The 27547-nt window shown below is 47.3% G+C and overlaps 1 protein-coding gene across 4 annotated transcripts in view; it reads right to left on the minus strand.

The window, feature by feature from the left end:
* Nucleotides 1–27547, minus strand: part of NCAPH2 (non-SMC condensin II complex subunit H2) — a 272518-nt gene that overhangs the window by 79948 nt on the left and 165023 nt on the right. For all 4 annotated transcript variants that reach the window (XM_063926652.1, XM_063926649.1, XM_063926651.1 and 1 more), the window contains exons 11-13: nt 4298–4369; nt 4058–4127; nt 3841–3951 (exon numbers count right to left, since the gene is read on the minus strand). In XM_063926652.1, the coding sequence (XP_063782722.1) occupies nt 3841–3951; nt 4058–4127; nt 4298–4369 (253 nt within the window). The remainder of the gene's footprint in view (nt 1–3840; nt 3952–4057; nt 4128–4297; nt 4370–27547) is intronic.

The following is a 27547-nucleotide window of genomic DNA, read 5'->3' on the forward strand; positions in this document are numbered from 1 at the left end:
TGAGCGCCTTGTCCACCCTAGGAGGTGTTTCCCAGCGCGCCCTAACCTCTGACGGGAAAGGGTATAAAGCTAATAACTTCTTTGAAATTAGCATCTTTTTATCGGGGGCAACCCACGCTTCATCACATACATCATTTAGTTCTTCAGATTCAGGAAAAACTATAGGTAGTTTTTTCACACCCCACATAATACTCTGTTTAGTGGTACCTGTAGTATCAGCTAAATGTAACGCCTCCTTCATTGCCAAAATCATATAACGTGTGGCCCTACTGGAAAATACGGTTGATTCGTCACCGTCGCCACTGGAATCAGTGCCTGTGTCTGGGTCTGTGTCGACCGACTGAGGCAAAGGGCGTTTTACAGCCCCTGACGGTGTTTGAGGCGCCTGGACAGGCACTAACTGATTGTCCGGCCGTCTCATGTCGTCAAACGACTGCTTTAGCGTGTTGACACTATCCCGTAATTCCATAAATAAAGGCATCCATTCTGGTGTCGACCCCCTAGGAGGTGACATCCCCATATTTGGCAATTGCTCCGCCTCCACACCAATATCGTCCTCATACATGTCGACACACACGTACCGACACACAGCAGACACACAGGGAATGCTCTTAACGAAGACAGGACCCCACTAGCCCTTTGGGGAGACAGAGGGAGAGTTTGCCAGCACACACCAAAAGCGCTATATATGACAGGGATAGCCTTATAATAAGTGCTCCCTGTATAGCTGCTTTTATAATATAATTTTTGCCACTATTTTGCCCCCCCTCTCTTGTTTTACCCTGTTTCTGTAGTGCAGTGCAGGGGAGAGACCTGGGAGCCGTCCTGACCAGCGGAGCTGTGTAAGGAAAATGGCGCTGTGTGCTGAGGAGATAGGCCCCGCCCCTTTTCCGGCGGGCTCGTCTCCCGCTCTTTAGTGTATTCTGGCAGGGGTTAAATATCTCCATATAGCCCCCGGAGGCTATATGTGAGGTATTTTTTAGCCAAATAGGTTTTGATTTGCCTCCCAGGGCGCTCCCCTCCCAGCGCCCTGCACCCTCAGTGACTGCCGTGTGAAGTGTGCTGAGAGGAAAATGGCGCACAGCTGCAGTGCTGTGCGCTACCTTTAGAAGACTGAGGAGTCTTCTGCCGCCGATTCTGGACCTCTTCATGTTTCAGCATCTGCAAGGGGGCCGGCGGCGAGGCTCCGGTGACCATCCAGGCTGTACCTGTGATCGTCCCTCTGGAGCTGATGTCCAGTAGCCAAGAAGCCAATCCATCCTGCACGCAGGTGAGTTCACTTCTTCTCCCCTAAGTCCCTCGTTGCAGTGATCCTGTTGCCAGCAGGACTCACTGTAAAATAAAAAACCTAAGCTAAACTTTCTCTAAGCAGCTCTTTAGGAGAGCCACCTAGATTGCACCCTTCTCGGCCGGGCACAAAAATCTAACTGAGGCTTGGAGGAGGGTCATAGGGGGAGGAGCCAGTGCACACCACCTGATCGGAAAGCTTTAATTTTTGTGCCCTGTCTCCTGCGGAGCCGCTTATTCCCCATGGTCCTTTCAGGAACCCCAGCATCCACTAGGACGATAGAGAAAATGGCGCTGGTTAGTGCTGTGAGACCAAGCTCCGCCCCCTCAGCGGCAGGCTTCGGTCCCGCTCAAATGTACAAATAATGGCGAGGAATGTATATATCTACTGCCTCCGCAGCCCATATATTAAAAATGCCAGTCCAGAGGTTTATATTGCTGCCCAGGGCGCCACCCCCCTGCGCCCTGCACCCATCAGTGCCTGTCAGTGTGTGTAATGTGTGGGAGCAATGGCGCGCAGCGCTTACCTCAGGGAAGATCTGAAGTCTTCTGCCGCCTTTGAAGTCTTCTTTCTTTTTATACTCACCCGGCTTCTATCTTCCGGCTCTGCGAGGAGGACGGCGGCGCAGCTCTGGGACGAACGGCGGGGGGAGACCTGTGTTCCGATCCCTCTGGAGCTAATGGTGTCCAGAAGCCTAAGAAGCAGAGCCTATCACTTAAGTAGGTCTGCTTCTCTCTCCTCAGTCCCACGATGCAGGGAGCCTGTTGCCAGCAGTGCTCCCTGAAAATAAAAAACCTAACAAAATTCTTTTATCAGAGAAACTCCCCTGTAGTGCACCCATTCTCCTCTGGGCACAGAATCTAACTGAGGTCTGGAGGAGGGGCATAGAGGGAGGAGCCAGTGCACACCCATACTAAAAGTTCTTTATAGTGCCCATGTCTCCTGCAGAGCCCGTCTATACCCCATGGTTCTTACGGAGTCCCCAGCATCCTCTAGGACGTAAGAGAAACTATAGATGTTTTTAACTGTACCAAAATAATAATAGCTAAATAGGCTTGACTTGAATAATCTCATCACATGTGACCACGCCAGGCTGGGATTTCCCTGACATCGCTGCATCTGATACACCTAGTCAGAAACGTCCACTTCCAGCAGCAGCCACTCTCAGAGGGACTTCCAAGCCCCTCTGCACTCTTGGTCCGATCACTGCTGATCCCAGTGTGTCCTGATCACTGCTGGTTGCCAGTGTTCGGGCAGCCAGTAGCACACCTTACCCAGTGGCCAAGGAGGAGAGCAGCCTCTGCCTCCATCGTATAACTTGTGGCCTCACAGAGGAGCAGCCGCTAGGGACATAGAAACACTACAGCATTCTACAGCATTTCCAAATAAAGATTGTTCATTGGAACATCAGTTGACTATGCCGGTTCCTTTTCTTTCAAAATTAAATATCAATATTAATATGGTGACTAAATTTGTGAAACATTCTGATTATTGTGATCCCTTATTGATCAAAAACCTCAACACGGAACCACCGATAACTTAATGCCAATACAGAGTAAACCATAAAAGTGCTATTCTTTTTTTGGAACACAGTATACAAAAAAATAAAAATTATATATATATATATATATATATACACACACACACACACACACACACACACACACACACACACACATATATATATATACACACACACACATATATATATATATATACATACACATACATACACACACACACACATATATATGCATACACACACACACACACAAAAGTTACCGACACCCAATAGCTTAGATTTTATGTAAGGTGCTGGGTGCCTTCCAATCTTGCTACCCTCAGGTGACAATCTACTCACTGCTTTATAGCAGTGCAGTATTGTCTCTTTATTTGGAATGCCGCCGTGAGTGGATATATATATATATATATATATATCAACAAAGTAAAAGACCGGCACTCACTTAATAATCAGCATGGCGCCCGGTGCCCTCAGCAACGGCAAAGTTAGACACATGAGGAAAGGAGAAGCGGCACTCACGGCTGGATATAAATAAGTACAGAGACCACAGCAATACGTATCAACGTTTCAATTCCAAAGAATTTTCGTCAGGATACAGATCATCTGTATCCTGACGAAAATTCTTTGGAATTGAAACGTTGATACGTATTGCTGTGGTCTCTGTACTTATTTATATCCAGCCGTGAGTGCCGCATCTCCTTTCCTCATATATATATATATATATATATATATATATATATATATATATATATATATATATATATATATATATATATATATATTATATGGACACTGTGTTCCAAAAAAAATAATGATGTCTTTAAATCTTTTTAATAAAATTGCGCTGGATAAGATCTAAATAAATGTTGTTGATTGAATTTGATTAGGAAAAATAAATAAAAAATACAATTTCTAGACAGTTTTTGAAAAAAGTGGTAAGGCGTGTATGCACCTTAAGAAGGTCTCAACTCAACCTCTATCATATTGCCATAAATTGTAAGCCTCCATGCTACTCTCATAACATACTCACATGCAGAGGTGAGCCATTTACTGAAGTCTTGTAGCTTGCTTGGAATTCGCCTCTTCCTCTTGTTAGAGGATAACTCGTCTATTACCCCATGAGGAAGCGTATAATGTTTTCCTTACATAAATACAATACAGGAGAAAATGGACAGTTGAGAAGCAGCTAAGAATAAAAAATTATAATAATAATATTTAGCTGTAGTAAAGTAGGAGGTTAGTTTTACCTCTTTTAAAGGGCTTCTCTTCACAAGATTCGAAGGGGTCGAGGCAGCGCCAGGGGTTTGAAAGGTTATTCTATTGAAAGAAAGGAAAACAAAGCCAGACAGGTCTTACACATAGAACTCCTATAATGTTGCACAGGAAAACTGGTGAAAGGACAGTGCCGCAGACCATAACAACCTATCAGGAGTGTGTTTGTATTTTCCAACTGCTAGAAAAATGTTAACTGTGCGTCCTGGGCATACCTGGATGTCTGCAACCGGTATTTTCTTTTCCTCCCTCTGCCGCAGTACATACCCTCTCTCCTCTGTCTGCATCTAGAAGGTCATTAGTCATATTTAGAAGTTTTATTTTATATAAATTTACTGGACAGTACAAAGCAACAATACACCAGGCAAATAGGATCACTTTCGACACACGTTCGATTACCATTATTAAATACTGAAAGTTTAGTTATGAACGGAAATTGTATTTGTGAGTACTGTAGTCAATGAGGAAACAATTTCGAACCACCACATTATTTAATGCAGTGGATTAACCCAAATGGTATTTATTTGAATCTATACAAATAAAGGTTCATAATTAAATCCCCTTCCCTGAAGCCAAATGGAGAGACATAATACAGATCAGATTAAAGCACCATCCAAATGGCAGAGGACACTTCTCAACACCTGTCAAATTATGTACTGGAATGAAATGGAGAGCCACTGAATAATAAAAACTGTATTATTATATATATATATATATATATATATATATATATATATATATATATATATATATATATATATATATATAAAATAAACAAACATTTTTTTAAAAAGCATCATTGATTGCTTGTTTTGAGATTTCCAGTCAATGGAAGCAGGTGGGATAATTTCTTATTAACTTGCTTCTGCATGAATAAAGACATCCAGAAAACATGACCTTTTGGTAATATTTGAGGAGTGGAGTTAAGAACCCACCCTAGAGAATTTATCGAGGTCTTTGAGGAACATTGTAAATAACCCCAAAAGGTCCTCTGCTACCGGAACTTCAAAAAGGTTGTTCAGAAGTCTTTTTTCTAAAAGGAAGTTAATATACAACATGACCGCCATGTATGAACCATGGTGTCCCTGTGGCCACAGTTTCTACAGCAATAAGGTGAGGCCAAAGGAATACATTGTATTGAGGCTAACACATGTAGAATACAACAGATAATAGTCTTTGTAGAAGATATTTCAGGTCCACAGAGTCTAGCAGTCCAAACAGATTTGACTGCAAAAACTCCAGGACTAGATTCAGGCCCCACAGAGCCATGGAAGGGAGAAACAGGACTTTCAAACGGAAGGCCCTCTACATAAACGTTTCCAAAATCAGAAAGCAAGGCTAGTCGACACTGGAAAAAAGGGACAGTGCTGAAACCTGCACCTTTAATGATCCTATGTGCAGACCAGCATCTAGGCCATAGGTTCTCAAACGTAGTCCTCAAGGCACCCCAACAGTCCAGGTTTTAGGTATATTCATGGATCAGCACAGATGGTTAAATCAAATTGTCTGAGGTGCTAATTAAGTCACCTGTGGCTAAGCATGGATAAACAGGAAACATGAAACGAAAGGATGGAACTCAAGCATGTCACACAAAGATACATTAGCCCACCATACGGTCTGAATATCAGCCTCCCGAATAACCTTTGTCCTTAGGATGTCGACAACACCACCCCGCCATTAAATGCATTTGATGGGGTGAACAAACGGCCCTTGTTGAAGCAGGTCTGGATGATATGGAACAAGTCAAGCGGCATCGATCAGAAGATCCTGAAGGTCTGAGTACCATGACTGACGTGGATAATCTGGAACCAGCAGGGTCACATTTGCCCGATCCCGCTTGATATGTTTCAGAACCCGAGGAAGAAGCGCGAATATGTTGATCAAAAGAGCGAAAAGTCCACAGCATAGTAAGAGCATTTGCTACTAGAGCTCTCGGGTTTCATGCTCTGGAGCAAAAAAGAGGAACCTTGTGGTTGAACAAAGACACCAAAAGATCAACATCCAGGTGAAGGAACCAATTGCCGGGATGAAGATTCTAACGGCTGAGGTAATCTGCCTCCCAATTTTCGACTCTGGAGTGAACACAACCGCTATGGCCAGAGCATGACTTTCTGCCCACCTGAAGATGCGTGGTGTCTCCCTCATGGCCAAGAAACTCTTAGTGCCTCCCTGGTGATTGATGTACGCCACAGCCATGGCATTGGACCTTCACTGTATGCCTTTTCAGAGGCTGCTGAGCTGCCAACAAAGCACTGAAGATTGATGTGTTTCAGGAAATTGATAGGCAGAAACACCTCTTGCTGAGACTACACACCAAGAAGCAGATACCAGAAAACCATAAGCTCCGAAGCATGACATCTGTGGTGATTAATGCTGAAAAAAAATCATATGATGCTTTGACACTAAGTAATATAGTGAATATAATCGTATCGGCTACCATTTAAATTTATATAGCAGCCCTTCCTAACTCCACTTGCTGTTTAATCACCCCAGATATCCTCCAGGGGAGCTGAGCTCCGCAAGTTCACAAATAGGTCTTCGACCTGCTGAGGGCCCTGAGAATATCTTTTTCCTTTTCCATGGCGATGTCCATTTATTCCTTAGTAATTAATTGTGGGTATCTCAGCATTGTAAGTGCAGAAAACTGAATAAAAGCAATGGTGATATTATGTATGGCCAGATGGTGCTATTATGACTACACATAAATAGGGCCGGATGTAAATGTTGCCAGAGTTGTGCGGCCGTGCAGGGGATGCCAGCCAAACGCAGACTTTTTTTTTTTAAAGGGACAATCACTTACAAGGCATGGTTTTGCCTTGTGATTGCCCCTTTAAAAATAAAATAAAAAAAATTGTATGAGTTCGGCCGGCATCCCGCACGGGCGCCGAACTCAGGCGTCATTACATCAGGCCCCTAACATAAGGGATAACATTGGGATATTGTCGACAGCGAAAATGGCACCAACACGGTCACGAGCTTTCTAGCCTCCCAGGATGCATTGTGGCTTCCACTATATAGTCCCGCCCACTGACTCAGTCAGATCAGTTCTTTCCACAGCGATTTTAGGCAGGAACATCAGGCAGAGACCTGTTTAGGCGATAAGAACACACATGCACACCCTTCCATACAAGAAGGAAGAGGTTTTAGTGATTGTCTAGATCCTCAAATCAGATGCGTCAGGGTGGGATCCCTGTGGACATAGGAGAAATCACGTTATCAACGGTAAGTTCTTACCATAACGTATATTTCTCTGGCTGGGTCCACAGGATTATCCACAGGATAACTTTGGGATTCCCAAAGCCATTTTAGTGGTGGGGACGCTCCTAAATGCACAGGAGGACCTTTCGCCCGAAGTCTGCGTCATGAGAGGCAAAAGTATCCAAGGCATAATGTCTAATGAAGGTGTTTATGGAAGACCATGTGGCTGCCTTACATATCTGTTCTGCTGAAGCACCCTGTTGCCCAAGAAGGACCTACCTTACGTGTAGAGTGTGCAGAGACATTAGCCGGAATAGGGAGATCTGCATGAGAATAAGCTTCTGATATTACCATTCGGAGCCATCTCGCCAGCGTCCGTTTACTAGCAGGCCATCACCTTCTATGGAATCCGTAGAGGATGAAGAGAGAATCTGTTTTCCTGATGGCACTAGTACGATCTATGTAGATTCTTAAAGCCCGGACCACGTCCAGCGACGCTTCTCCCGCAGAAAGTCCCGAAACCTGAAAAGCTGGGACTACAATCTCTTCATTCAGGTGAAACTTTGAAACCACCTTTGGAAGATAACTAGATCTCATTCTGAGAACTGCTCTGTCTGGAAAAAAACATAGGAAAGGAGACTTACATGATAATGCTCCTAAATCTGACACTCTTCTGGCTGACGCCATTGCCAGTAAAAAAAGAACTTCAACCGTTAACCACTTAAGATCTGCTCTCACAAGTGGTTCAAACAGAGGACCCTGGAGAAATTTAAGAACTACATTCAAATCCCAGGGAGCTGCAGGAGGAACAAATGGAGGTTGAATGTGTACTACTCCTTGAAAAAACGTACGTACATCCTGAAAATCAGCAATATTTTGCTGAAACCATACAGTTAACGCTGATACTTGAACCCTCAAGGAAGCAACTCTCAAACCTTTATCCAATCCTAATTGAAAGAAAACCAAAATCCTAGCTACTTTTCCAAAATCCTAGCTACTTTAAAAGATCTCGGATTTACATTTTTTCCAGTAGACCAGTGAATATAGGCTTGCCATATTCTATGATACACACGGGCCGAAGAAGGCTTTCTTGCTCTAAGCATAGTTTGGATTACTGTTTCGAAAATCCTTTAGCATCTAGGATAGAGGTTTCAACAGACACGCCGTCAAAGATAGGCGATCCAGATGACTGTGACAACAAGGACCCTGCATTAGCAGATCTAGACGTTGAGGGAGCAGTATCGGTGCTTCCATGGACATTCTCAACAGATCTGTATACCAATGCCTTCTTGGCCAAGCTGGAGCTATTAGAATGATCGCTCCTTTTGCCTGTTTTATCTTTCTCACTACTCTGGGTAACCGAGATATTGGCGGGAACAGATACGCCAGCTGAAACCTCCATTCTACTGACAGTGCGTCTACAAGGACCGCTCCTGGGTCCCTTGTTCTCGATACATACCTTGGAACTTTGTTGTTTAGACGAGACGCCATAAGGTCCATCTCCGGTAGACCCCATCTGTTCACCAGTGTCTGAAATACTTCTGGGTGTAGTGCCCATTCGGTATCCTGAATGGTGTGTCGACTGAGAAAATCCGCTTCCCAATTTAGTACACCTGGGACAAATACTGCTGACAATGCTGCGAGTGGAGTTCTACCCATTTTAGAATGGGAGTTACTTCCTCCATCAGTCTCTTGCTGTGAGTTCCTCCTTGATGATTGAGGTATGCTACTGCCGTCGCATTGTCTGAGCGAATCTGGACTGGTCTTCCTTGTAGATTGTCCTTTGCCTGAACCAGAGCCAAGTAAATGGCCCTTATTTCTAACAGATTTATTGGCAGGCGACTTTCCCTTGGTGCCCACTTTCCTTGGAACCATAGGCTTCCGAGTTCCGCCCCCCAGCCCTGCAGGCTGGCATCTGTTGTCAGGACTTGCCACTCTTTTATCCAAAAGGGTCTCCCCTTGTTTAAATGGTCTGTCTGTAGCCACCACGCTAGAGACCTTTTTACATTTACTGGAATCTTTATCATCTGCTTCTTTATCGTCTGATGATTTCCGTTCCATTTGGTCAGAATAAGGTGCTGCAACGGTCTCGAGTGGAATTGCGCATATTCCACCACGTCGAAGGTTGATACCATCAGACCCAACAGTCGCATTGCTGCATGGACCGACATTGTCTGGGCTTGCAGCGCTTCCTGAGCCATGACCTGCACCTTGACTATCTTTTTCTCTGGTAAGAGAACTTTCTGTAGGTCTGAATCCAATATGGCCCCAAAATGAACCATCCACGGTGACTGATTCAGGGACGACTTTTCCCAATTTATGAGCCACCCGTGTCTCTGTAAACAAACTATCGTATGTTGAAGATGGCTCAGCAGTAAATCTTGCGACTGTGCTAAGATTAACAGGTCGTCTAGGTATGGGAATATTCTTATCCCTTGTTTGCGCAGACAAGCTGCCATAACCACCATGATCTTGGTAAACACCCTGGGTGCTGTAGCTAGCCCGAACGGCAGAGCTTGGAACTGGAAATGTTCCTGGAGGATGGCAAACCTGAGGTAACACTGGTGTGATAGTGCTATAGGCACATGTAGGTAAGCATCCCGTACATCCAGAGATACCATGTAATCTCCCGGTTCCATAGCCAACATTATGGAGCGTAACGTCTCCATGTGGAACTTCGGGATCCATATGCATTTGTTCAACATTTTCAGATTTAGAATTGGTCGGTATGACCCATTTGGTTTCTGGATTAGAAATAGATTGGAGTAAAACCCCTGTCCCCTTTGTGATGGAGGTACTGGGACAATCACACCTGACTGCAGTAATTTTTGGACTGCTTCTTGAAGGGCATTGGCCTTCGACTCTATATGAGACGGGCTGGTGCAAAAAAATCTTTGAGGAGGCTGCCTCCTGAATGGGAACCCATACCCCTGAGATACTACCTTCTGCACCCAAGCATCTGCTGTTGACAGTTGCCATATGTGTGCAAAAAGAAGGAGTCGGCCCCCAACCCTGGAATCCTCCAGGCGGAGGCCCGTCTCTTCAGGTTGACGGTTTCTGTTCAGGTTTGGAAGCTGGCTTTTTGCTAGCCCACTGCTTCCTACCCCTGGATTTAAACTGGGGTTGCTTAGGCTCCTTTTTAGCTTTCGCTTAGCCAACGAAATGAGCAACATTTTAAACCCTTGGATATTAGGGTTATAAGCAGCCGGAAATCTGACCTTTTTCGATTCAGCCTCTGATTCTAGGATATCCGATAAAGGTTTTCCAAATAATATATTACCGACAAAAGGCAATGCTTCCAATTCTTTCTTGGACTCCGCATCTGCCTTCCAGGTCCGTAGCCAAACTGCTCTGCGAGCGACTACTGTCAAGGCTGAAGCTTTAGAAGCAACTGTGCCTACATCAATATTGCTGCTTCTTCCAAATACTGGGCAGATAGTCTTCAACGTCAAAAACGATCCTCTTGCTCCCTAGTAGGAGAAGGGATGTCATTCTCTAGTTCCTCTATCCATTCGCCCATTGCCTTTGCTACCCAGGCCGAAGCCATAGCAGGTCTTACCACTGCTCCTAATAGAGAAAAAATATTTTTCAACAGGCTCTCTACCCTTCTGTCTGTGACATCATTCAATGAGGTAAATGACAGTGGTAAAGCAGATTTATACGAGTCGCAAAACATGTGCATCTACTTTTGGAGGAACTTCTCTTTTCGAACAATCCACAGCAGGAAATGGATAATAAGAATCCCATCTCTTAGGAATCTTATACTTTTTACTGGGCGCTGCCCAAGACTCATCCATCATTTCCGTCAGCTCATCTGACGCTGGGAAGTCAGCTTTCACTGATTTTGTTCGTTTAAATACAGGTGCTTTAGCTTTTAACACTGTCTTGGCTGGCTTTTCCAACGAGAGAACAGCCTTGACAGCATTAATAAGTTCAGCTACATCTTCTGAACTAAAGCTCTGCAACTGATCATCATACGGAGTTGAATCTATTGTATCCTCATCATCCGATGTATCATCTTGTGTAGTCTGCCACACAGACGTATCTGTCTTAGTCTTACCTGCCCCTTGGTTGCTTGTAGAGGCTACTGGAACCAAACCATAGGAAGGGAGCTGCATGTATGGGTTCATAGTGCAACCTTAACCCTTGAGGTGGTGCTACCGGAGCTAATCTGTCCGCTATTGAAGACAGAGTCTTTGCAACATATTCCATGGTGGCTCTATTGGTGGTTGAACCAACTCCTGTTTCTTACTTCGCTGAAAAGCGAAACAGTTTGCACACAAACCCTCATAAGTGACCAATTGATTCATATCAATTACCCCTGACCTACAAGATAAGCATGCTAGGGCTGTAGGAGTGCTTGATAAATTCTCATCACTTTTGCTGCTCACAGACATGGTATTAACCTGTTATTGACTACACCATTTGTGACTGAAAATCACCCTATATGTCAGTATATAGAGGTGAGATCAATCTGACCACAGTGCACCTGATTTGAGGGTCAGAACAGGGCTGACATTACACAGAAAAGTCAGCACACATACTAGCAGTCAGTCACATGTTAAAGCATTAGACATTGCCATATGAGAATACAACCTCCATAACAACTTATACATAAGTAGGAAAATTGTACTTCTGTTTTAAACTGGTTCTTTTTTCAACATAGCATGCAGAAAACACAGTAATATACAGGTCTCATATGCAATAGGTACTAAAAATTGACAATGCATACTAAGAAGTAGAGAGAAATTTTAGTACTGTATACCCTGCCTCCGTAGAGCGGGATACAGGGAGACTCACCACACTTCCATATCCAAGCAAATACGCTCGTAAGACGCTGAGTGGATTCAGACGCTACTGGTCTACACTGCCGCTCTTGATAACTGATAACGGACACGGACGCTCACCAATGGACACGGAGCGACTTCCACGTGTATGCAGACGCTAAGGCCTGCGACTCGGTCTGGGTGGGTTTATCTCCAGTGTACACAACCGCAGTGTCTAAGCTGCGACCGAGTACCCTCGTGTTAGCGTCTGAGCCGGAAGTGAGGTCATTTAGTTCATGAAACGAGAAACACGCGGGAACTGGCCATGAACTCAGAGGAGGGACGGCCAGGAGAGCGTCTGAATCCCCCTGTTGACTTAAACTCCCAGGATCGCGGCCTCTACCTAGTCTTGGCGCCTATGATCCCCGGAGCGTAGCGCTGTCGCACTCTATATGTTCGGCGCATCAAAACACTGTTTGTAGTCTCCACCAAAATCAGTGTAGCTGTGTCCTGACCCCTCTAGTAAGAGGAAGTCCATAGACTCACCGTCTCCCCATGCTCCGGCCACAGCCTGGTTACGTCTGCTGGACCTGCTAGAACATCCGACACAGACGCCCGTCGAGACAGCACTGATACCCGAAGGTAAGCGTTGTTGCGACCCGGTGGGGAGTTGTTGGAGCGACTCTTTCTAGAATGCGTTTAAGACGCTGTTAAGATAAGTCGCTCAAAAAAAAACAATATAGTAAGTCTATAAAAATGAAATAATAAAAGCTTGAGGCTGCTCTCACAGCAGCCCTATGACCATGCGGCTTCCTGCCGCACCAAGCAAAAAACTGATCTGACTGAGTCAGTGGGCGGGACTATATAGTGGAGGCCCCAATGCATCCTGGGAGGCCAGAAAGCTCGTGACCGTGTTGGTGCCATTTTCGCTGTCGCTCGACAATATCCCAATGTTATCCTGTGGATAATCCTGTGGACCGAGCCAGAGAAAAACCTATATGTGTACAGGTATGTGGCATGTGTGCAACAGTGGTCTAAAATAAACACTTAGGGGGGTATCCAATTACCCGCGGTCATTGAACGCAGGTACTTAGTGCGCCGGGGGCTATTCAATTAGCCCTGATAAGCCGTCAGACAGGCAAAACCAAATCCACAGAAACTGCCCCATTTTCACATCCGTTTCTCATGAAAGCACACAGGTTTCACGGAACCAGTGTGTTTTCAGGAGGAAAGTTGTATAGGCTGTGGGGGGAAAAAAGAAAAAAAAAATCTGAAACATCAGGCAAAAGTTTGAAAAACTGACGTTTCCCCACCCAATGTTTTACCGCATCTAATTGGAAACCCCTCCTAAGCTTTATAGAACAAGTAATTAAAATGCAAGTGTGTCTTTATGGCCACTACATGTACTGACTGATACAAACAAGATGAAACATTGTGTGACTTGTCTTTTCTAATGAAGCCACTGCGTTACTGCCGTAGCATACAAGCGTCAAGTGCCAAGAACTTTCAAGCCACAAGATGGTAACACCAGAGATTAGAAGAAGAATAATAAATAGTAATAAATAAGATTTTACTCACCGGTAAATCTATTTCTCGTAGTCCGTAGTGGATGCTGGGACTCCGTAAGGACCATGGGGAATAGCGGCTCCGCAGGAGACTGGGCACAACTAAAAGAAAGCTTTAGGTCTACCTGGTGTGCACTGGCTCCTCCCTCTATGACCCTCCTCCAGACCTCAGTTAGGATACTGTGCCCGGAAGAGCTGACACAATAAGGAAGGATTTTGAATCCCGGGTAAGACTCATACCAGCCACACCAATCACACCGTATAACTCGTGATACTATACCAAGTTAACAGTATGAACAACAACTGAGCCTCTCAACAGATGGCTCAACAATAACCCTTTAGTTAAACAACTATATACAAGTATTGCAGACAATCCGCACTTGGGATGGGCGCCCAGCATCCACTACGGACTATGAGAAAATAAGAATTTACTTACCGATAATTCTATTTCTCATAGTCCGTAGTGGATGCTGGGGACTCCGAAAGGACCATGGGGAAATAGCGGCTCCGCAGAAGACTGGGCACAAAAGTAAAAGCTTTAGGACTACCTGGTGTGCACTGGCTCCTCCCCCTATGACCCTCCTCCAAGCCTCAGTTAGGATACTGTGCCCGGACGAGCGTACACAATAAGGAAGGATTTTGAATCCCGGGTAAGACTCATACCAGCCACACCAATCACACCGTACAACTTGTGATCTGAACCCAGTTAACAGCATGATAACAGAGGAGCCTCTGAAAAGATGGCTCACAACAATAATAACCCGATTTTTGTAACAATAACTATGTACAAGTATTGCAGACAATCCGCACTTGGGATGGGCGCCCAGCATCCACTACGGACTATGAGAAATAGAATTATCGGTAAGTAAATTCTTATTTTCTCTGACGTCCTAGTGGATGCTGGGGACTCCGAAAGGACCATGGGGATTATACCAAAGCTCCCAAACGGGCGGGAGAGTGCGGATGACTCTGCAGCACCGAATGAGAGAACTCCAGGTCCTCCTCAGCCAGGGTATCAAATTTGTAGAATTTAGCAAACGTGTTTGCCCCTGACCAAGTAGCTGCTCGGCAAAGTTGTAAAGCCGAGACCCCTCGGGCAGCCGCCCAAGATGAGCCCACTTTCCGTGTGGAATGGGCTTTTACAGATTTTGGCTGTGGCAGGCCTGCCACAGAATGTGCAAGCTGAATTGTACTACAAATCCAACGAGCAATAGTCTGCTTAGAAGCAGGAGCACCCAGCTTGTTAGGTGCATACAGGATAAACAGCGAGTCAGATTTTCTGACTCCAGCCGTCCTGGAAACATATATTTTCAGGGCCCTGACTACGTCCAGCAACTTGGAATCCTCCAAGTCCCTAGTAGCCGCAGGTACCACAATAGGCTGGTTTAAGTGAAACGCTGAAACCACCTTAGGGAGAAATTGAGGACGAGTCCTCAATTCTGCCCTGTCCGTATGAAAAATTAGGTAAGGGCTTTTATAGGATAAAGCCGCCAATTCTGAGACACGCCTGGCTGAAGCCAGGGCTAACAGCATTACCACTTTCCATGTGAGATATTTTAAGTCCACAGTGGTGAGTGGTTCAAACCAATGTGATTTTAGGAACCCCAAAACTACATTGAGATCCCAAGGTGCCACTGGAGGCACAAAAGGAGGCTGTATATGCAGTACCCCCTTGACAAACGTCTGAACTTCAGGAACTGAAGCTAGTTCTTTTTGGAAGAATATTGACAGGGCCGAAGTTTGAACCTTAATGGACCCTAATTTTAGGCCCATAGACAGTCCTGTTTGCAGGAAATGCAGGAAACGACCCAGTTGAAATTCCTCTGTAGGGGCCTTCCTGGCCTCACACCACGCAACATATTTACGCCAAATACGGTGATAATGTTGCACAGTTACATCCTTCCTGGCTTTGATCAGGGTAGGGATGACTTCATCCGGAATGCCTTTTTCCTTCAGGATCCGGCGTTCAACCGCCATGCCGTCAAACGCAGCCGCGGTAAGTCTTGGAACAGACAGGGTCCCTGCTGGAGCAGGTCCTTTCTTAGAGGTAGAGGCCACGGGTCTTCCGTGAGCATCTCTTGAAGTTCCGGGTACCAAGTCCTTCTTGGCCAATCCGGAGCCACGAGTATAGTCCTTACTCCTCTCCTTCTTATGATTCTCAGTACCTTGGGTATGAGAGGCAGAGGAGGGAACACATACACTGACTGGTACACCCACGGTGTTACCAGAGCGTCCACAGCTATTGCCTGAGGGTCCCTTGACCTGGCGCAATATCTGTCCAGTTTTTCCCAACGGTTTATAATCATGTGGAAGACTTCTGGGTGAAGTCCCCACTCTCCCGGGTGGAGGTCGTGCTGAGGAAGTCTGCTTCCCAGTTGTCCACTCCCGGAATGAATACTGCAGACAGTGCTATCACATGATTTTCCGCCCAGCGAAGAATCCTTGCAGCTTCTGCCATTGCCCTCCTGCTTCTTGTGCCACCCTGTCTGTTTACGTGGGTGACTGCCGTGATGTTGTCCGACTGGATCAGCACCGGCTGACCTTGAAGCAGAGGTCTTGCTAAGCTTAGAGCATTGTAAATGTCCCTTAGCTTCAGGATATTTATGTGAAGTGATTTTTTCTCCAGGCTTGACCATAAGCCCTGGATATTCCTTCCCTGTGTGACTGCTCCCCAGCCTCGCAGGCTGGCATCCGTGGTCACCAGGACCCAGTCCTGAATGCCGAATCTGCGGCCCTCTAGAAGATGAGCACTCTGCAACCACCACAGGAGGGACACCCTTGTCCTTGGTGACAGGGTTATCCGCTGATGCATCTGAAGATGCGACCCGGACCATTTGTCCAGCAGGTCCCACTGGAAAGTTCTTGCGTGGAATCTGCCGAATGGGATTGCTTCGTAGGAAGCCACCATTTTACCCAGAACCCTTGTGCATTGATGCACTGACACTTGGCTCGGTTTTAGGAGGTTCCTGACTAGCTCGGATAACTCCCTGGCTTTCTCCTCCGGGAGAAACACCTTTTTCTGGACTGTGTCCAGGATCATCCCTAGGAACAGAAGACAAGTCGTCGGAACCAGCTGCGATTTTGGAATATTGAGAATCCAATCGTGCTGCCGCAACACTACCTGAGATAGTGCTACACCGACCTCCAACTGTTCCCTGGATCTTACCCTTATCAGGGAATTGTCCAAGTAAGGGATAACTAAAATTCCCTTCCTTCGAAGGAATATCATCATTTCGGCCATTACCTTGGTAAAGACCCGGGGTGCCGTGGACCATCCATACGGCAGCGTCTGAACTGATAGTGACAGTTCTGTACCATAAACCTGAGGTACCCTTGGTGATAAGGGTAAATTTTGACATGAAGGTAAGCATCCTTGATGTCCCGAGACATCATGTAGTCCCCTTCTTCCAGGTTCGCAATCACTGCTCTGAGTGACTCAATCTTGAATTTGAACCTCTGTATGTAAGTGTTCAAAGATTTTAGATTTAGAATCGGTCTCACCGAGCCGTCCGGCTTCGGTACCACCACAGTGTGGAATAATACCCCGTTCCCTGTTGCAGGAGGGGTATCTTGATTATCACCTGCTGGGAATACAGCTTGTGAATGGCTTCCAAAACTGTCTCCCTGTCAGAAGGAGACATCGGTAAAGCCGACTTTAGGAAACGGCGAGGGGGAGACGTCTCGAATTCTAATTTGTACCCCTGAGATATCACCTGAAGGATCCAGGGGTCTACTTGCGAGTGAGCCCACTGCGCGCTGAAATTCATTGAGACGGGCCCCCCACCGTGCCTGATTCTGCTTGTAAAGCCCCAGCGTATACTGAGGGCTTGGCAGAGGCGGGAGAGGGTTTCTGTTCCTGGGAACTGGCTGATTTCTGCAGCCTTTTTCCTCTCCCTCTGTCACGGGGCAGAAAAGAGGAACCTTTTGCCCGCTTGTCCACGAAAAGACTGCGCCTGATAATACGGCGTCTTCTCATGTTGAGAGGCGACCTGGGGTACAAACGTGGATTTCCCAGCTGTTGCCGTGGCCACCAGGTCTAAAAGACCGACCCCAAATAACTCCTCCCCTTAATAAAGCAATACTTCCAAATGCCATTTGGAATACGCATCACCTGACCACTGACGTGTCCATAACCCTCTACTGGTAGAAATGGACAACGCACTTACTCTTGATGCCAGTCGGCAAATATTCCGCTGTGCATCACGCATATATAGAAATGCATCTTTCAAATGCTCTATAGGCAAAAATATAATGTCCCTATCTAGGGTATCAATATTTTCAGTCAGGGAATCCGACCACGCCGACCCAGCACTGCACATCCAGGCTGAGGCGATTGCTGGTCGCAGTATAACACCAGTATGTGTGTAAATACATTTTAGGATACCCTCCTGCTTTCTATCAGCAGGATCCTTAAGGGCGGCCATCTCAGGAGAGGTTAGAGCCCTTACAAGCGTGTGAGCGTTTATCCACTCTAGGGGGTGTTTCCCAACGCACCCTAACCTCTGGCGGGAAAGGATATAATGCCAATAACATTTTAGAAATTATCAGTTGTTATCGGGGGAAACCCACGCATCATCACACACCTCATTTAATTTCTCAGATTCAGGAAAACTACAGGTAGTTTTTCCTCACCGAACATAATACCCCTTTTTGGTGTTACTCGTATTATCAGAAATGTGTAAAACATTTTTCATTGCCTCAATCATGTAACGTGTGGCCCTACTGGAAGTCACATTTGTCTCTTCACCGTCGACACTGGAGTCAGTATCCGTGTCGGCGTCTATATCTGCCATCTGAGGTAACGGGCGCTTTAGAGCCCCTGACGGCCTATGAGACGTCTGGACAGGCACAAGCTGAGTAGCCGGCTGTCTCATGTCAACCACTGTCTTTTATACAGAGCTGACACTGTCACATAATTCCTTCCAACAGTTCATCCACTCGGGGGTGACATCACTATTACAGGCAATCTGCTCAGTCTCCACATCATTTTTCTCCTCATACATGTCGACACAAAAGTACCGACATACAGCACACACACAGGGAATGCTCTGATAGAGGACAGGACCCCACTAGCCCTTTGGGGAGACAGAGGGAGAGTTTGCCAGCACACACCAGAGCGCTATATATATACAGGGATAACCTTATATAAGTGTTCTTCCCCTTATAGCTGCTGTATAGTTAATACTGCGCGTAATTAGTGCCCCCCCTCTCTTTTTTTAACCCTTTCTGTAGTGTAGTGACTGCAGGGGAGAGCCAGGGAGCTTCCCTCCAACGGAGCTGTGAGGGAAAATGGCGCCAGTGTGCTGAGGAGATAGGCTCCGCCCCCTTATCGGCGGCCTTATCTTCCCGTTTTTCTGTATATTCTGGCAGGGGTTAAATGCATCCATATAGCCCAGGAGCTATATGTGATGCATTTTTTGCCATCCAAGGTGTTTTTTATTGCGTCTCAGGGCGCCCCCCCCCCCAGCGCCCTGCACCCTCAGTGACCGGAGTGTGAAGTGTGCTGAGAGCAATGGCGCACAGCTGCAGTGCTGTGCGCTACCTTGTTGAAGACAGGACGTCTTCTGCCGCCGATTTTCCGGACCTCTTCTGCCTTCTGGCTCTGTAATGGGGCCGGCGGCGCGGCTCTGGGACCCATCCAAGCTGGGCCTGTGATCGTCCCTCTGGAGCTAATGTCCAGTAGCCTAAGAAGCCCAATCCACTCTGCACGCAGGTGAGTTCGCTTCTTCTCCCCTTAGTCCCTCGATGCAGTGAGCCTGTTGCCAGCAGGTCTCACTGAAAATAAAAAACCTAAACTAAAACTTTCACTAAGAAGCTCAGGAGAGCCCCTAGTGTGCACCCTTCTCGTTCGGGCACAGAGATCTAACTGAGGCTTGGAGGAGGGTCATAGGGGGAGGAGCCAGTGCACACCAGATAGTCCTAAAGCTTTCTTTAGATGTGCCCAGTCTCCTGCGGAGCCGCTATCCCCATGGTCCTTACGGAGTCCCCAGCATCCACTTAGGACGTTAGAGAAAACCTAATTTAAACTTTTACTCTAAGCAGCTCAGGAGAGCCACCTAGTATGCACCCTTCTCGTTCGGGCACAAAAATCTAACTGAGGCTTGGAGGAGGGTCATAGGGGGAGGAGCCAGTGCACACCAGGTAGTCCTAAAGCTTTTACTTTTGTGCCCAGTCTCCTGCGGAGCCGCTATTTCCCCATGGTCCTTTCGGAGTCCCCAGCATCCACTAGGACGTCAGAGAAAATAAGAATTTACTCACCGGTAATTCTATTTCTCGTAGTCCGTAGTGGATGCTGGGAACTCCGTAAGGACCATGGGGAATAGCGGGCTCCGAAGGAGGCTGGGCACTCTAGAAAGATCTTAGACTACCTGGTGTGCACTGGCTCCTCCCACTATGACCCTCCTCCAAGCCTCAGTTAGGTACTGTGCCCGGACGAGCGTACACAATAAGGAAGGATTTTGAATCCCGGGTAAGACTCATACCAGCCACACCAATCACACCGTACAACTCGTGATATGAAACACAGTTAACAGTATGAAACAATAGAGCCTCTCAACAGATGGCTCAACAATAACCCGATTTAGTTAACCATAACTATGTACAAGTATTGCAGATAAACCGCACTTGGGATGGGCGCCCAGCATCCACTACGGACTACGAGAAATAGAATTACCGGTGAGTAAATTCTTATTTTCTCTAACGTCCTAGTGGATGCTGGGAACTCCGTAAGGACCATGGGGATTATACCAAAGCTCCCAAACGGGCGGGAGAGTGCGGATGACTCTGCAGCACTGAATGAGAGAACTCCAGGTCCTCCTCAGCCAGGGTATCAAATTTGTAGAATTTTTGCAAACGTGTTTGCCCCTGACCAAGTAGCTGCTCGGCAAAATTGTAAAGCCGAGACCTCTCGGGCAGCCGCCCAAGATGAGCCCACCTTCCTTGTGGAATGGGCATTGACAGATTTTGGCTGTGGCAGGCCTGCCACAGTATGTGCAAGCTGAATTGTACTACAAATCCAACGAGCAATAGTCTGCTTAGAAGCAGGAGCACCCAGCTTGTTAGGTGCATATAGGATAAACAGCGAGTCAGATTTTCTGACTCTAGCCGTTCTGGAAACATATATTTTCAGTGCCCTGACAACGTCTAGCAACTTGGAGTCCTCCAAGTCCCTAGTAGCCTAGGCACCACAATAGGCTGGTTCAGGTGAAACGCTGACACCACCTTTGAGAGAAACTGGGGACGAGTCCTCAATTCTGCCCTATCCATATGGAAAATCAAATAAGGGCTTTTACAAGACAAAGCCGCCAACTTTGATACTCGCCTGGCAGAAGCCAAGGCCAATAACATAACCACCTTCCACGTGAGATATTTCAGATCCACGGTTTTTAGTGGTTCAAACCAATGTGATTTTAAGAAACTCAACACCACGTTGAGATCCCAAGGTGCCACAGGAGGCACAAATGGGGGCTGACTCTGCAGCACTCCTTTTATAAATGTCTGAACTTCAGGTACTGAAGCTAGTTCTTTTTGAAAGAAAATCGACAGAGCCGAGATCTGTACCTTAATGGAACCCAATTTAAGGCCCATAGTCACTCCTGCTTGCAGGAAATGCAGAAATCGACCTAGTTGAAATTCCTCTGTTGGGGCCCTTTCGGCCTCACACCATGCAACATATTTTCGCCATATGCGGTGATAATGAGTTGCTGTAACCTCTTTCCTGGCTTTAGTAAGCGTAGGAATGACTTCCTCCGGAATGCCCTTTTCCTTCAGGATCCGGCGTTCAACCGCCATGCCGACAAACGCAGCCGCGGTAAGTCTTGGAACAGACAGGGCCCCTGCTGCCGCAGGTCCTGTCTGAGTGGCAGAGGCCATGGGTCCTCTGATATAAATTCTTGAAGTTCTGGGTACCAAGCTCTTCTTGGCCATCCACGAGTATCGTTCTTACTCCTCGCCTTCTTATTATTCTCAGTACCTTTGGTATGAGAGGCAGAGGGGAGAACACATAAACCGACTGGTACACCCACGGTGTTACCAGAGCGTCCATAGCTATCGCCTGAGGGTCCCTTGACCCGGTGCAATATCTTTTATAGCTTTTTGTTGAGGCGGGACGCCATCATGTCCACCTGTGGCCTTTCCCAATGGTGTACAATCCTATTGGAAGACTTCTGGAGGAAGTCCCCATTCTCCCGGGTGGAGGTCGTGTCTGTTGAGAAGATCTGCTTCCCAGTTGTCCACTCCGGGAATGAACACTGCTGACAGTGCTAACACATGATTTTCCGCCTATCGGAGAATCCTTGTGGCTTCTGCCATCGCCATCCTGCTTCTTGTGCCGCCCTGTTGGTTTACATGGGCGACTGCCGTGATGTTGTCTGATTGGATCAGTACCGGCTGGTTTTGAAGCAGAGGCCTTGCCGGCCTCAGGGCATTGTAAATGGCCCTCAGGTCCAGAATATTTATGTGTAGGGAAATAACCTGACTTGACCAAAGTCCCTGGAAATTTCTTCCCTGTGTGACTGCCTCCCAGCCTCAAAGGCTGGAATCCATGGTCACTAGGACCTAGTCCTGTATGCCGAACCTGCGGCCCTCTTGAAGATGGGCACTCTGCAGCCACCACAGTAGAGATACCCTGGTCCTTGGAGACAGGGTTATCAGCCTATGCATCGGAAGATGCGATCCGGACCACTTGTCCAACAGGTCCCTCTGAAAAGTTCTTGTATGGAACCTGCCTAATGGGATTGCTTCGTAGGAAGCTACCATTTTTCCCAGGACTCGCGTGCAATGATGCACCGCTACCTATTTTGGCTTCAGGAGGTCTCTGACTAGAGATGACAACTCCTTGGCTTTCTCCTCCGGGAGAAACACTATTTCTGGTTTATGTCCAGAACCATCCCCAGGAACAGTAGACGTGTCATAGGAACCAGCTGTGACTTTGGACTGTTTAGAATCCAACCATGCTGTTGTAGCACTTTCCAAAATAGTGCTACCCCGACTACCAACTGCTCCTTGGACCTCGCCCTTATAACGAGATTGTCCAAGTACGGGATAATTACAACTCCCTTTTTTTTTGAAGGAGTATCAACATTTCGGCCATTGCCTTGATAAAACACCCTCGGTGCCATGTACAGTCCAAACGGCAGTGTCTGGACTTGGTAATGGTAATCCTGTACCACAAATCTGAGGTACTCCTGGCGAGGATGGTAAATGGGGACATGCAGGTAAGCATCCTTGATGTCCCAGGATACCATGTAATCCCCCTCGTCCAGGCTTGGAATAACCGCCCTGAGCGATTCCATCTTGAACTTGAATTTTTGTGTTCAAGGATTTTAAATATAAAATGGGTCACACCGAACCATGCGGTTTCGGTACCCCAACCCGTGTGGAATAGTAACCCCGTCCTTGTTGAAGTAGGGGCACCTTGAGTATTACCTGCTGGGAATACCGCCTATTAATTGCCTCTAGCACAGCCTCCCTGCCTGAGGGAGTGGTCAGCAAGGCATATTTTAGGAAACGGCTGGGGGGAGACATCTCGAATTCCAGCTTGTACCCCTGAAATACTACTTGAAAGAAACAGGGATCCACCTGTGAGCGAGCCCACTAATTGCTGAAATTTTTTGAGACGGCCCCCCACCGTACCTCGCTACACCTGTGGAGCACCCGCGTCATGGTGTGGCCTCACAGGAGGCGGGGGAAGAATCTTGATTCTGGGAACAGGCTGACTGGTGCAGCTTTTTTTTTCCCTCTACCCTTGTCTCTGTACAGAAAGGAAGCGCCATTTGACCCGCTTGCTTTTCTGAAGCCGAAAGGATTGTACCTTTGTCTGTGAGGAAACCTGAGGTAAAATTATTTCTTCCCAGCAGTTGCTGTGGATACGAGGTCCCAGAGACCATCCCCAAATAATTCCTCACCCTTATAAGGCTCTCTATGCGCTTTTTAAGTCAGCATCACCTGTCCAGTGACAGGTCTCTAATACCCTCCTGACAGAATGGACATTACATTTATTTTGGATGCCAGCCGGCAAAATATCCCTCTGTGCATCCCCCATATATAAGACGACGTCTTTAATATGTTTTTATGTTTTCCAACTAGTATCCCTGTTTGACAGGGTCACCGACCACGCTGCAGCAGCACTATCTGCAGGTCTCAGTCTAGTACCTGAGTGTGTAAATACAGACTTCAGGATAGCCTCCTGTTTTTTATCAACAGGTACCTATTAAAGTGGCCGTATCCTAAGACGGCAGTGCCACCTTTTTTGACAAACGTGTGAGCGCCTTATCCACCCTAGGGGATATCTCCCAGCGTAACTTATCCACCTGGCGGGAAAGGGTACGCCATCAGTAACTTTTTATAAATTACCAGTTTCTTAACGGGGGAACCCACGCTTTCACACACACATCATTTATTCATCTGAAGGGGGAACAAAACACTGCCTGTTTTTTCTCCCCAAACCTAAAACCCATTTTTAGAGGTGCTTGGGTTAATATGTAAGGAGTTGACACTGTCGGTTAATACCTTTCACCTATCCATCCACTCTGGTGTCGGCCCCACAGGGGGCGACATCACATATATCGGCCTCTGTTCTGTCACCATATAAGCCTCCTCATTCAACATGTCGACACAGCCGTACCGACACACCGCAGACACACAGGGAATGCTCTAAACGAGGACAGGACCCACAAAAGCCTTTTGGGGGGACAGAGTAAGAGTATGCCAGCACACACCAGAGCGCTATATATATATACAGGGACTAACTGAGTTATGTCCCTAATAGCTTTTATATAATATACTGTATACAGTGCCAATTTTAATGCCCCCCCTCTCTTTTCCCTCTTACTGTACTGTAGAATTGCAGGGAAGAGCCAGAGAGCTTCCCTCCAGCCGAGCTGTGAGGGAAAAATGGCGCCAGTGTGCTGAGGAGATAGGCTCCGCCCCTTTTTCGCGGCCTATTCTCCCGTTTTTTATGGAATTCTGGCAGGGGTATTTACCTCATATATAGCCCCTGGGGCCACATATTGAGGTATTTTAGCCAGCCAAGGTGTTTTTATTGCTGCCTCAGGGCGCCCCCCCCAGCGCCCTGCACCCTCAGTGACCGGAGTGTGAAGTGTGTGAGAGGAGCAATGGCGCACAGCTGCAGTGCTGTGCGCTACCTTGGTGAAGACAGAGTCTTCATGCCGCCGATTTTCCGGACCATCTTCTTGCTTCTGGCTCTGTAAGGGGGACGGCGGCGCGGCTCCGGGACCGAACATCAAGGCTGGGCCTGCGGTCGATCCCTCTGGAGCTAATGGTGTCCAGTAGCCTAAGAAGCCCAATCCGGCTGCAAGCAGGCGAGTTCGCTTCTTCTCCCCTTAGTCCCTCGCTGCAGTGAGCCTGTTGCCAGCAGGTCTCACTGAAAATAACAAATTCTAAGACTATAACTTTCTAAGAGCTCAGGAGAGCCCCTAGTGTGCATCCAACCTCGGCCGGGCACGAAATCTAACTGAGGCTTGGAGGAGGGTCATAGTGGGAGGAGCCAGTGCACACCAGGTAGTCTAAGATCTTTCTAGAGTGCCCAGCCTCCTTCGGAGCCCGCTATTCCCCATGGTCCTTACGGAGTTCCCAGCATCCACTAGGACGTTAGAGAAATAGATTTACCGGTGAGTAAAATCTTATTTTCTCTGACGTCCTAAGTGGATGCTGGGACTCCGTAAGGACCATGGGGATTATACCAAAGCTCCCAAACGGGCGGGAGAGTGCGGATGACTCTGCAGCACCGAATGGGCAAAATCTAGGTTTTTAGCAAACGTGTTTGACCCCGACCAAGTGGCTGCTCGGCAAAGTTGTAGAGCCGAGACCCCTCGGGCAGCCGCCCAAGAAGAGCCCACCTTCCTTGTGGAATGGGCTCTCACTGATTTAGGATGCGGCAGTCCAGCCGCAGAATGTGCAAGCTGAATCGTACTACAGATCCAGCGAGCAATAGTCTGCTTTGAAGCAGGAGCACCCAGCTTGTTGGGTGCATACAGGATAAACAACGAGTCAGTTTTCCCGACACTAGCTGTCCTGGAAACAAATTCTCAGGGCCCTGACTACGTCCAACAACTTGGAAGCCTCCAAGTCTTTAGTAGCCGCACGCAGGCACCACGATAGGTTGGTTCAAATGAAAGGCTGATACCACCTTAGGGAGAAACTGGGGACGAGTCCTCAATTCTGCCCTATCCATATGGAAAATCAGATAAGGGCTTTTACATGACAAAGCCGACAATTCTGACACACGCCTGGCCGAAGCCAAGGCCAACAGCATGACCACTTTCCACGTGAGATATTTTAATTCCACGGTTTTAAGTGGCTCAAACCAATGTGACTATAGGAAATCCAACACCACGTTGAGATCCCAAGGTGCCACTGGAGGCACAAAAGGGGGCTGAATATGCAGCACTCCCTTAACAAAAGTCTGAACTTCAGGTAGTGAAGCCAGTTCTCTCTGGAAGAAAATCGATAGAGCCGAAATCTGGACCTTAATGGAACCCAATTTTAGGCCCATAGTCACCCCTGACTGTAGGAAGTGCAGAAAACGGCCCAGCTGAAATTCCTCCGTTGGGGCCTTCCTGGCCTCACACAACGCAACATATTTTCGCCAAATGCGGTGATAATGGTTTGCGGTCACTTCTTTCCTAGCTTTAATCAGCGTAGGAATGACTTCTTCTGGAATGCCCTTTTCTTTCATGATCCGGTGTTCAACCGCCATGCCGTCAAACGCAGCCGCGGTAAGTCTTGGAACAGACAGGGCCCCTGCTGCAGCAGGTCCTGTCTGAGCGGCAGAGGCCATGGGTCCTCAGATAATTTCTTGAAGTTCCGGGTACCAAGCTCTTCTTGGCCAATCCGGAACAATGAATATAGTTCTTAATCCTCTTTCCCTTATTATCCTCAGTACCTTGGGTATGAGAGGAAGAGGAGGGAACACAAACCGACCGGTACACCCAAGGTGTCACTAGAGCGTCCACAGCTATCGCCTGAGGGTCTCTTGACCTGGCGCAATATCTTTCTAGCTTTTTGTTTAGGCGGGACGCCATCATGTCCACCTGTGGCCTTTCCCAACGGTTTACAATCAGTTGGAAGACTTCTGGATGAAGTCCCCACTCTCCCGGGTGGAGGTCGTGCCTGCTGAGGAAGTCTGCTTCCCAGTTGTCCACTCCCGGAATGAACACTGCTGACAGTGCTAACACGTGATTTTCCGCCCATCGGAGAATCCTTGTGGCTTCTGCCATCGCCGTCCTGCTTCTTGTGCCGCCCTGTCGGTTTACATGGGCGACTGCCGTGATGTTGTCTGACTGGATCAGTACCAGCTGGTTTTGAAGCAGGGGTTTTGCCTGACTTAGGGCATTGAAAATGGCCCTCAGTTCCAGAATATTTATGTGTAGGGAAGTTTCCTGACTTGACCATAGTCCTTGGAAGTTTCTTCCCTGTGTGACTGCCCCCCAGCCTCGAAGGCTGGCATCCGTGGTCACCAGGACCCAGTCCTGTATGCCGAATCTGCGGCCCTCTTGAAGATGAGCACTTTGCAGCCACCACAGCAGAGACACCCTGGTCCTTGGAGACAGGGTTATCAGCCGATGCATCTGAAGATGCGATCCGGACCACTTGTCCAACAGGTCCCACTGAAAAGTCCTTGCATGGAACCTGCCGAATGGAATTGCTTAGTAGGAAGCTACCATTTTTCCCAGGACTCGCGTGCAGTGATGCACCGACACCTGTTTTGGTTTTAGGAGGCCTCTGACTAGAGATGACAGCTCCTTGGCCTTCTCCTCCGGGAGAAACACTTTTTTCTGTTCTGTGTCCAGAACCATCCCCAGGAACAGTAGACGTGTCGTAGGGACCAGCTGTGACTTTGGAATATTTAGAATCCAACCGTGCTGTTGTAGCACCTCCCGAGATAGTGCTACCCCGACCAACAACTGCTCCCTGG

The sequence above is a fragment of the Pseudophryne corroboree genome, chromosome 6, assembly GCF_028390025.1.
Source record: "Pseudophryne corroboree isolate aPseCor3 chromosome 6, aPseCor3.hap2, whole genome shotgun sequence".
NCBI classification, from domain to species: Eukaryota; Metazoa; Chordata; class Amphibia; order Anura; family Myobatrachidae; genus Pseudophryne; species Pseudophryne corroboree.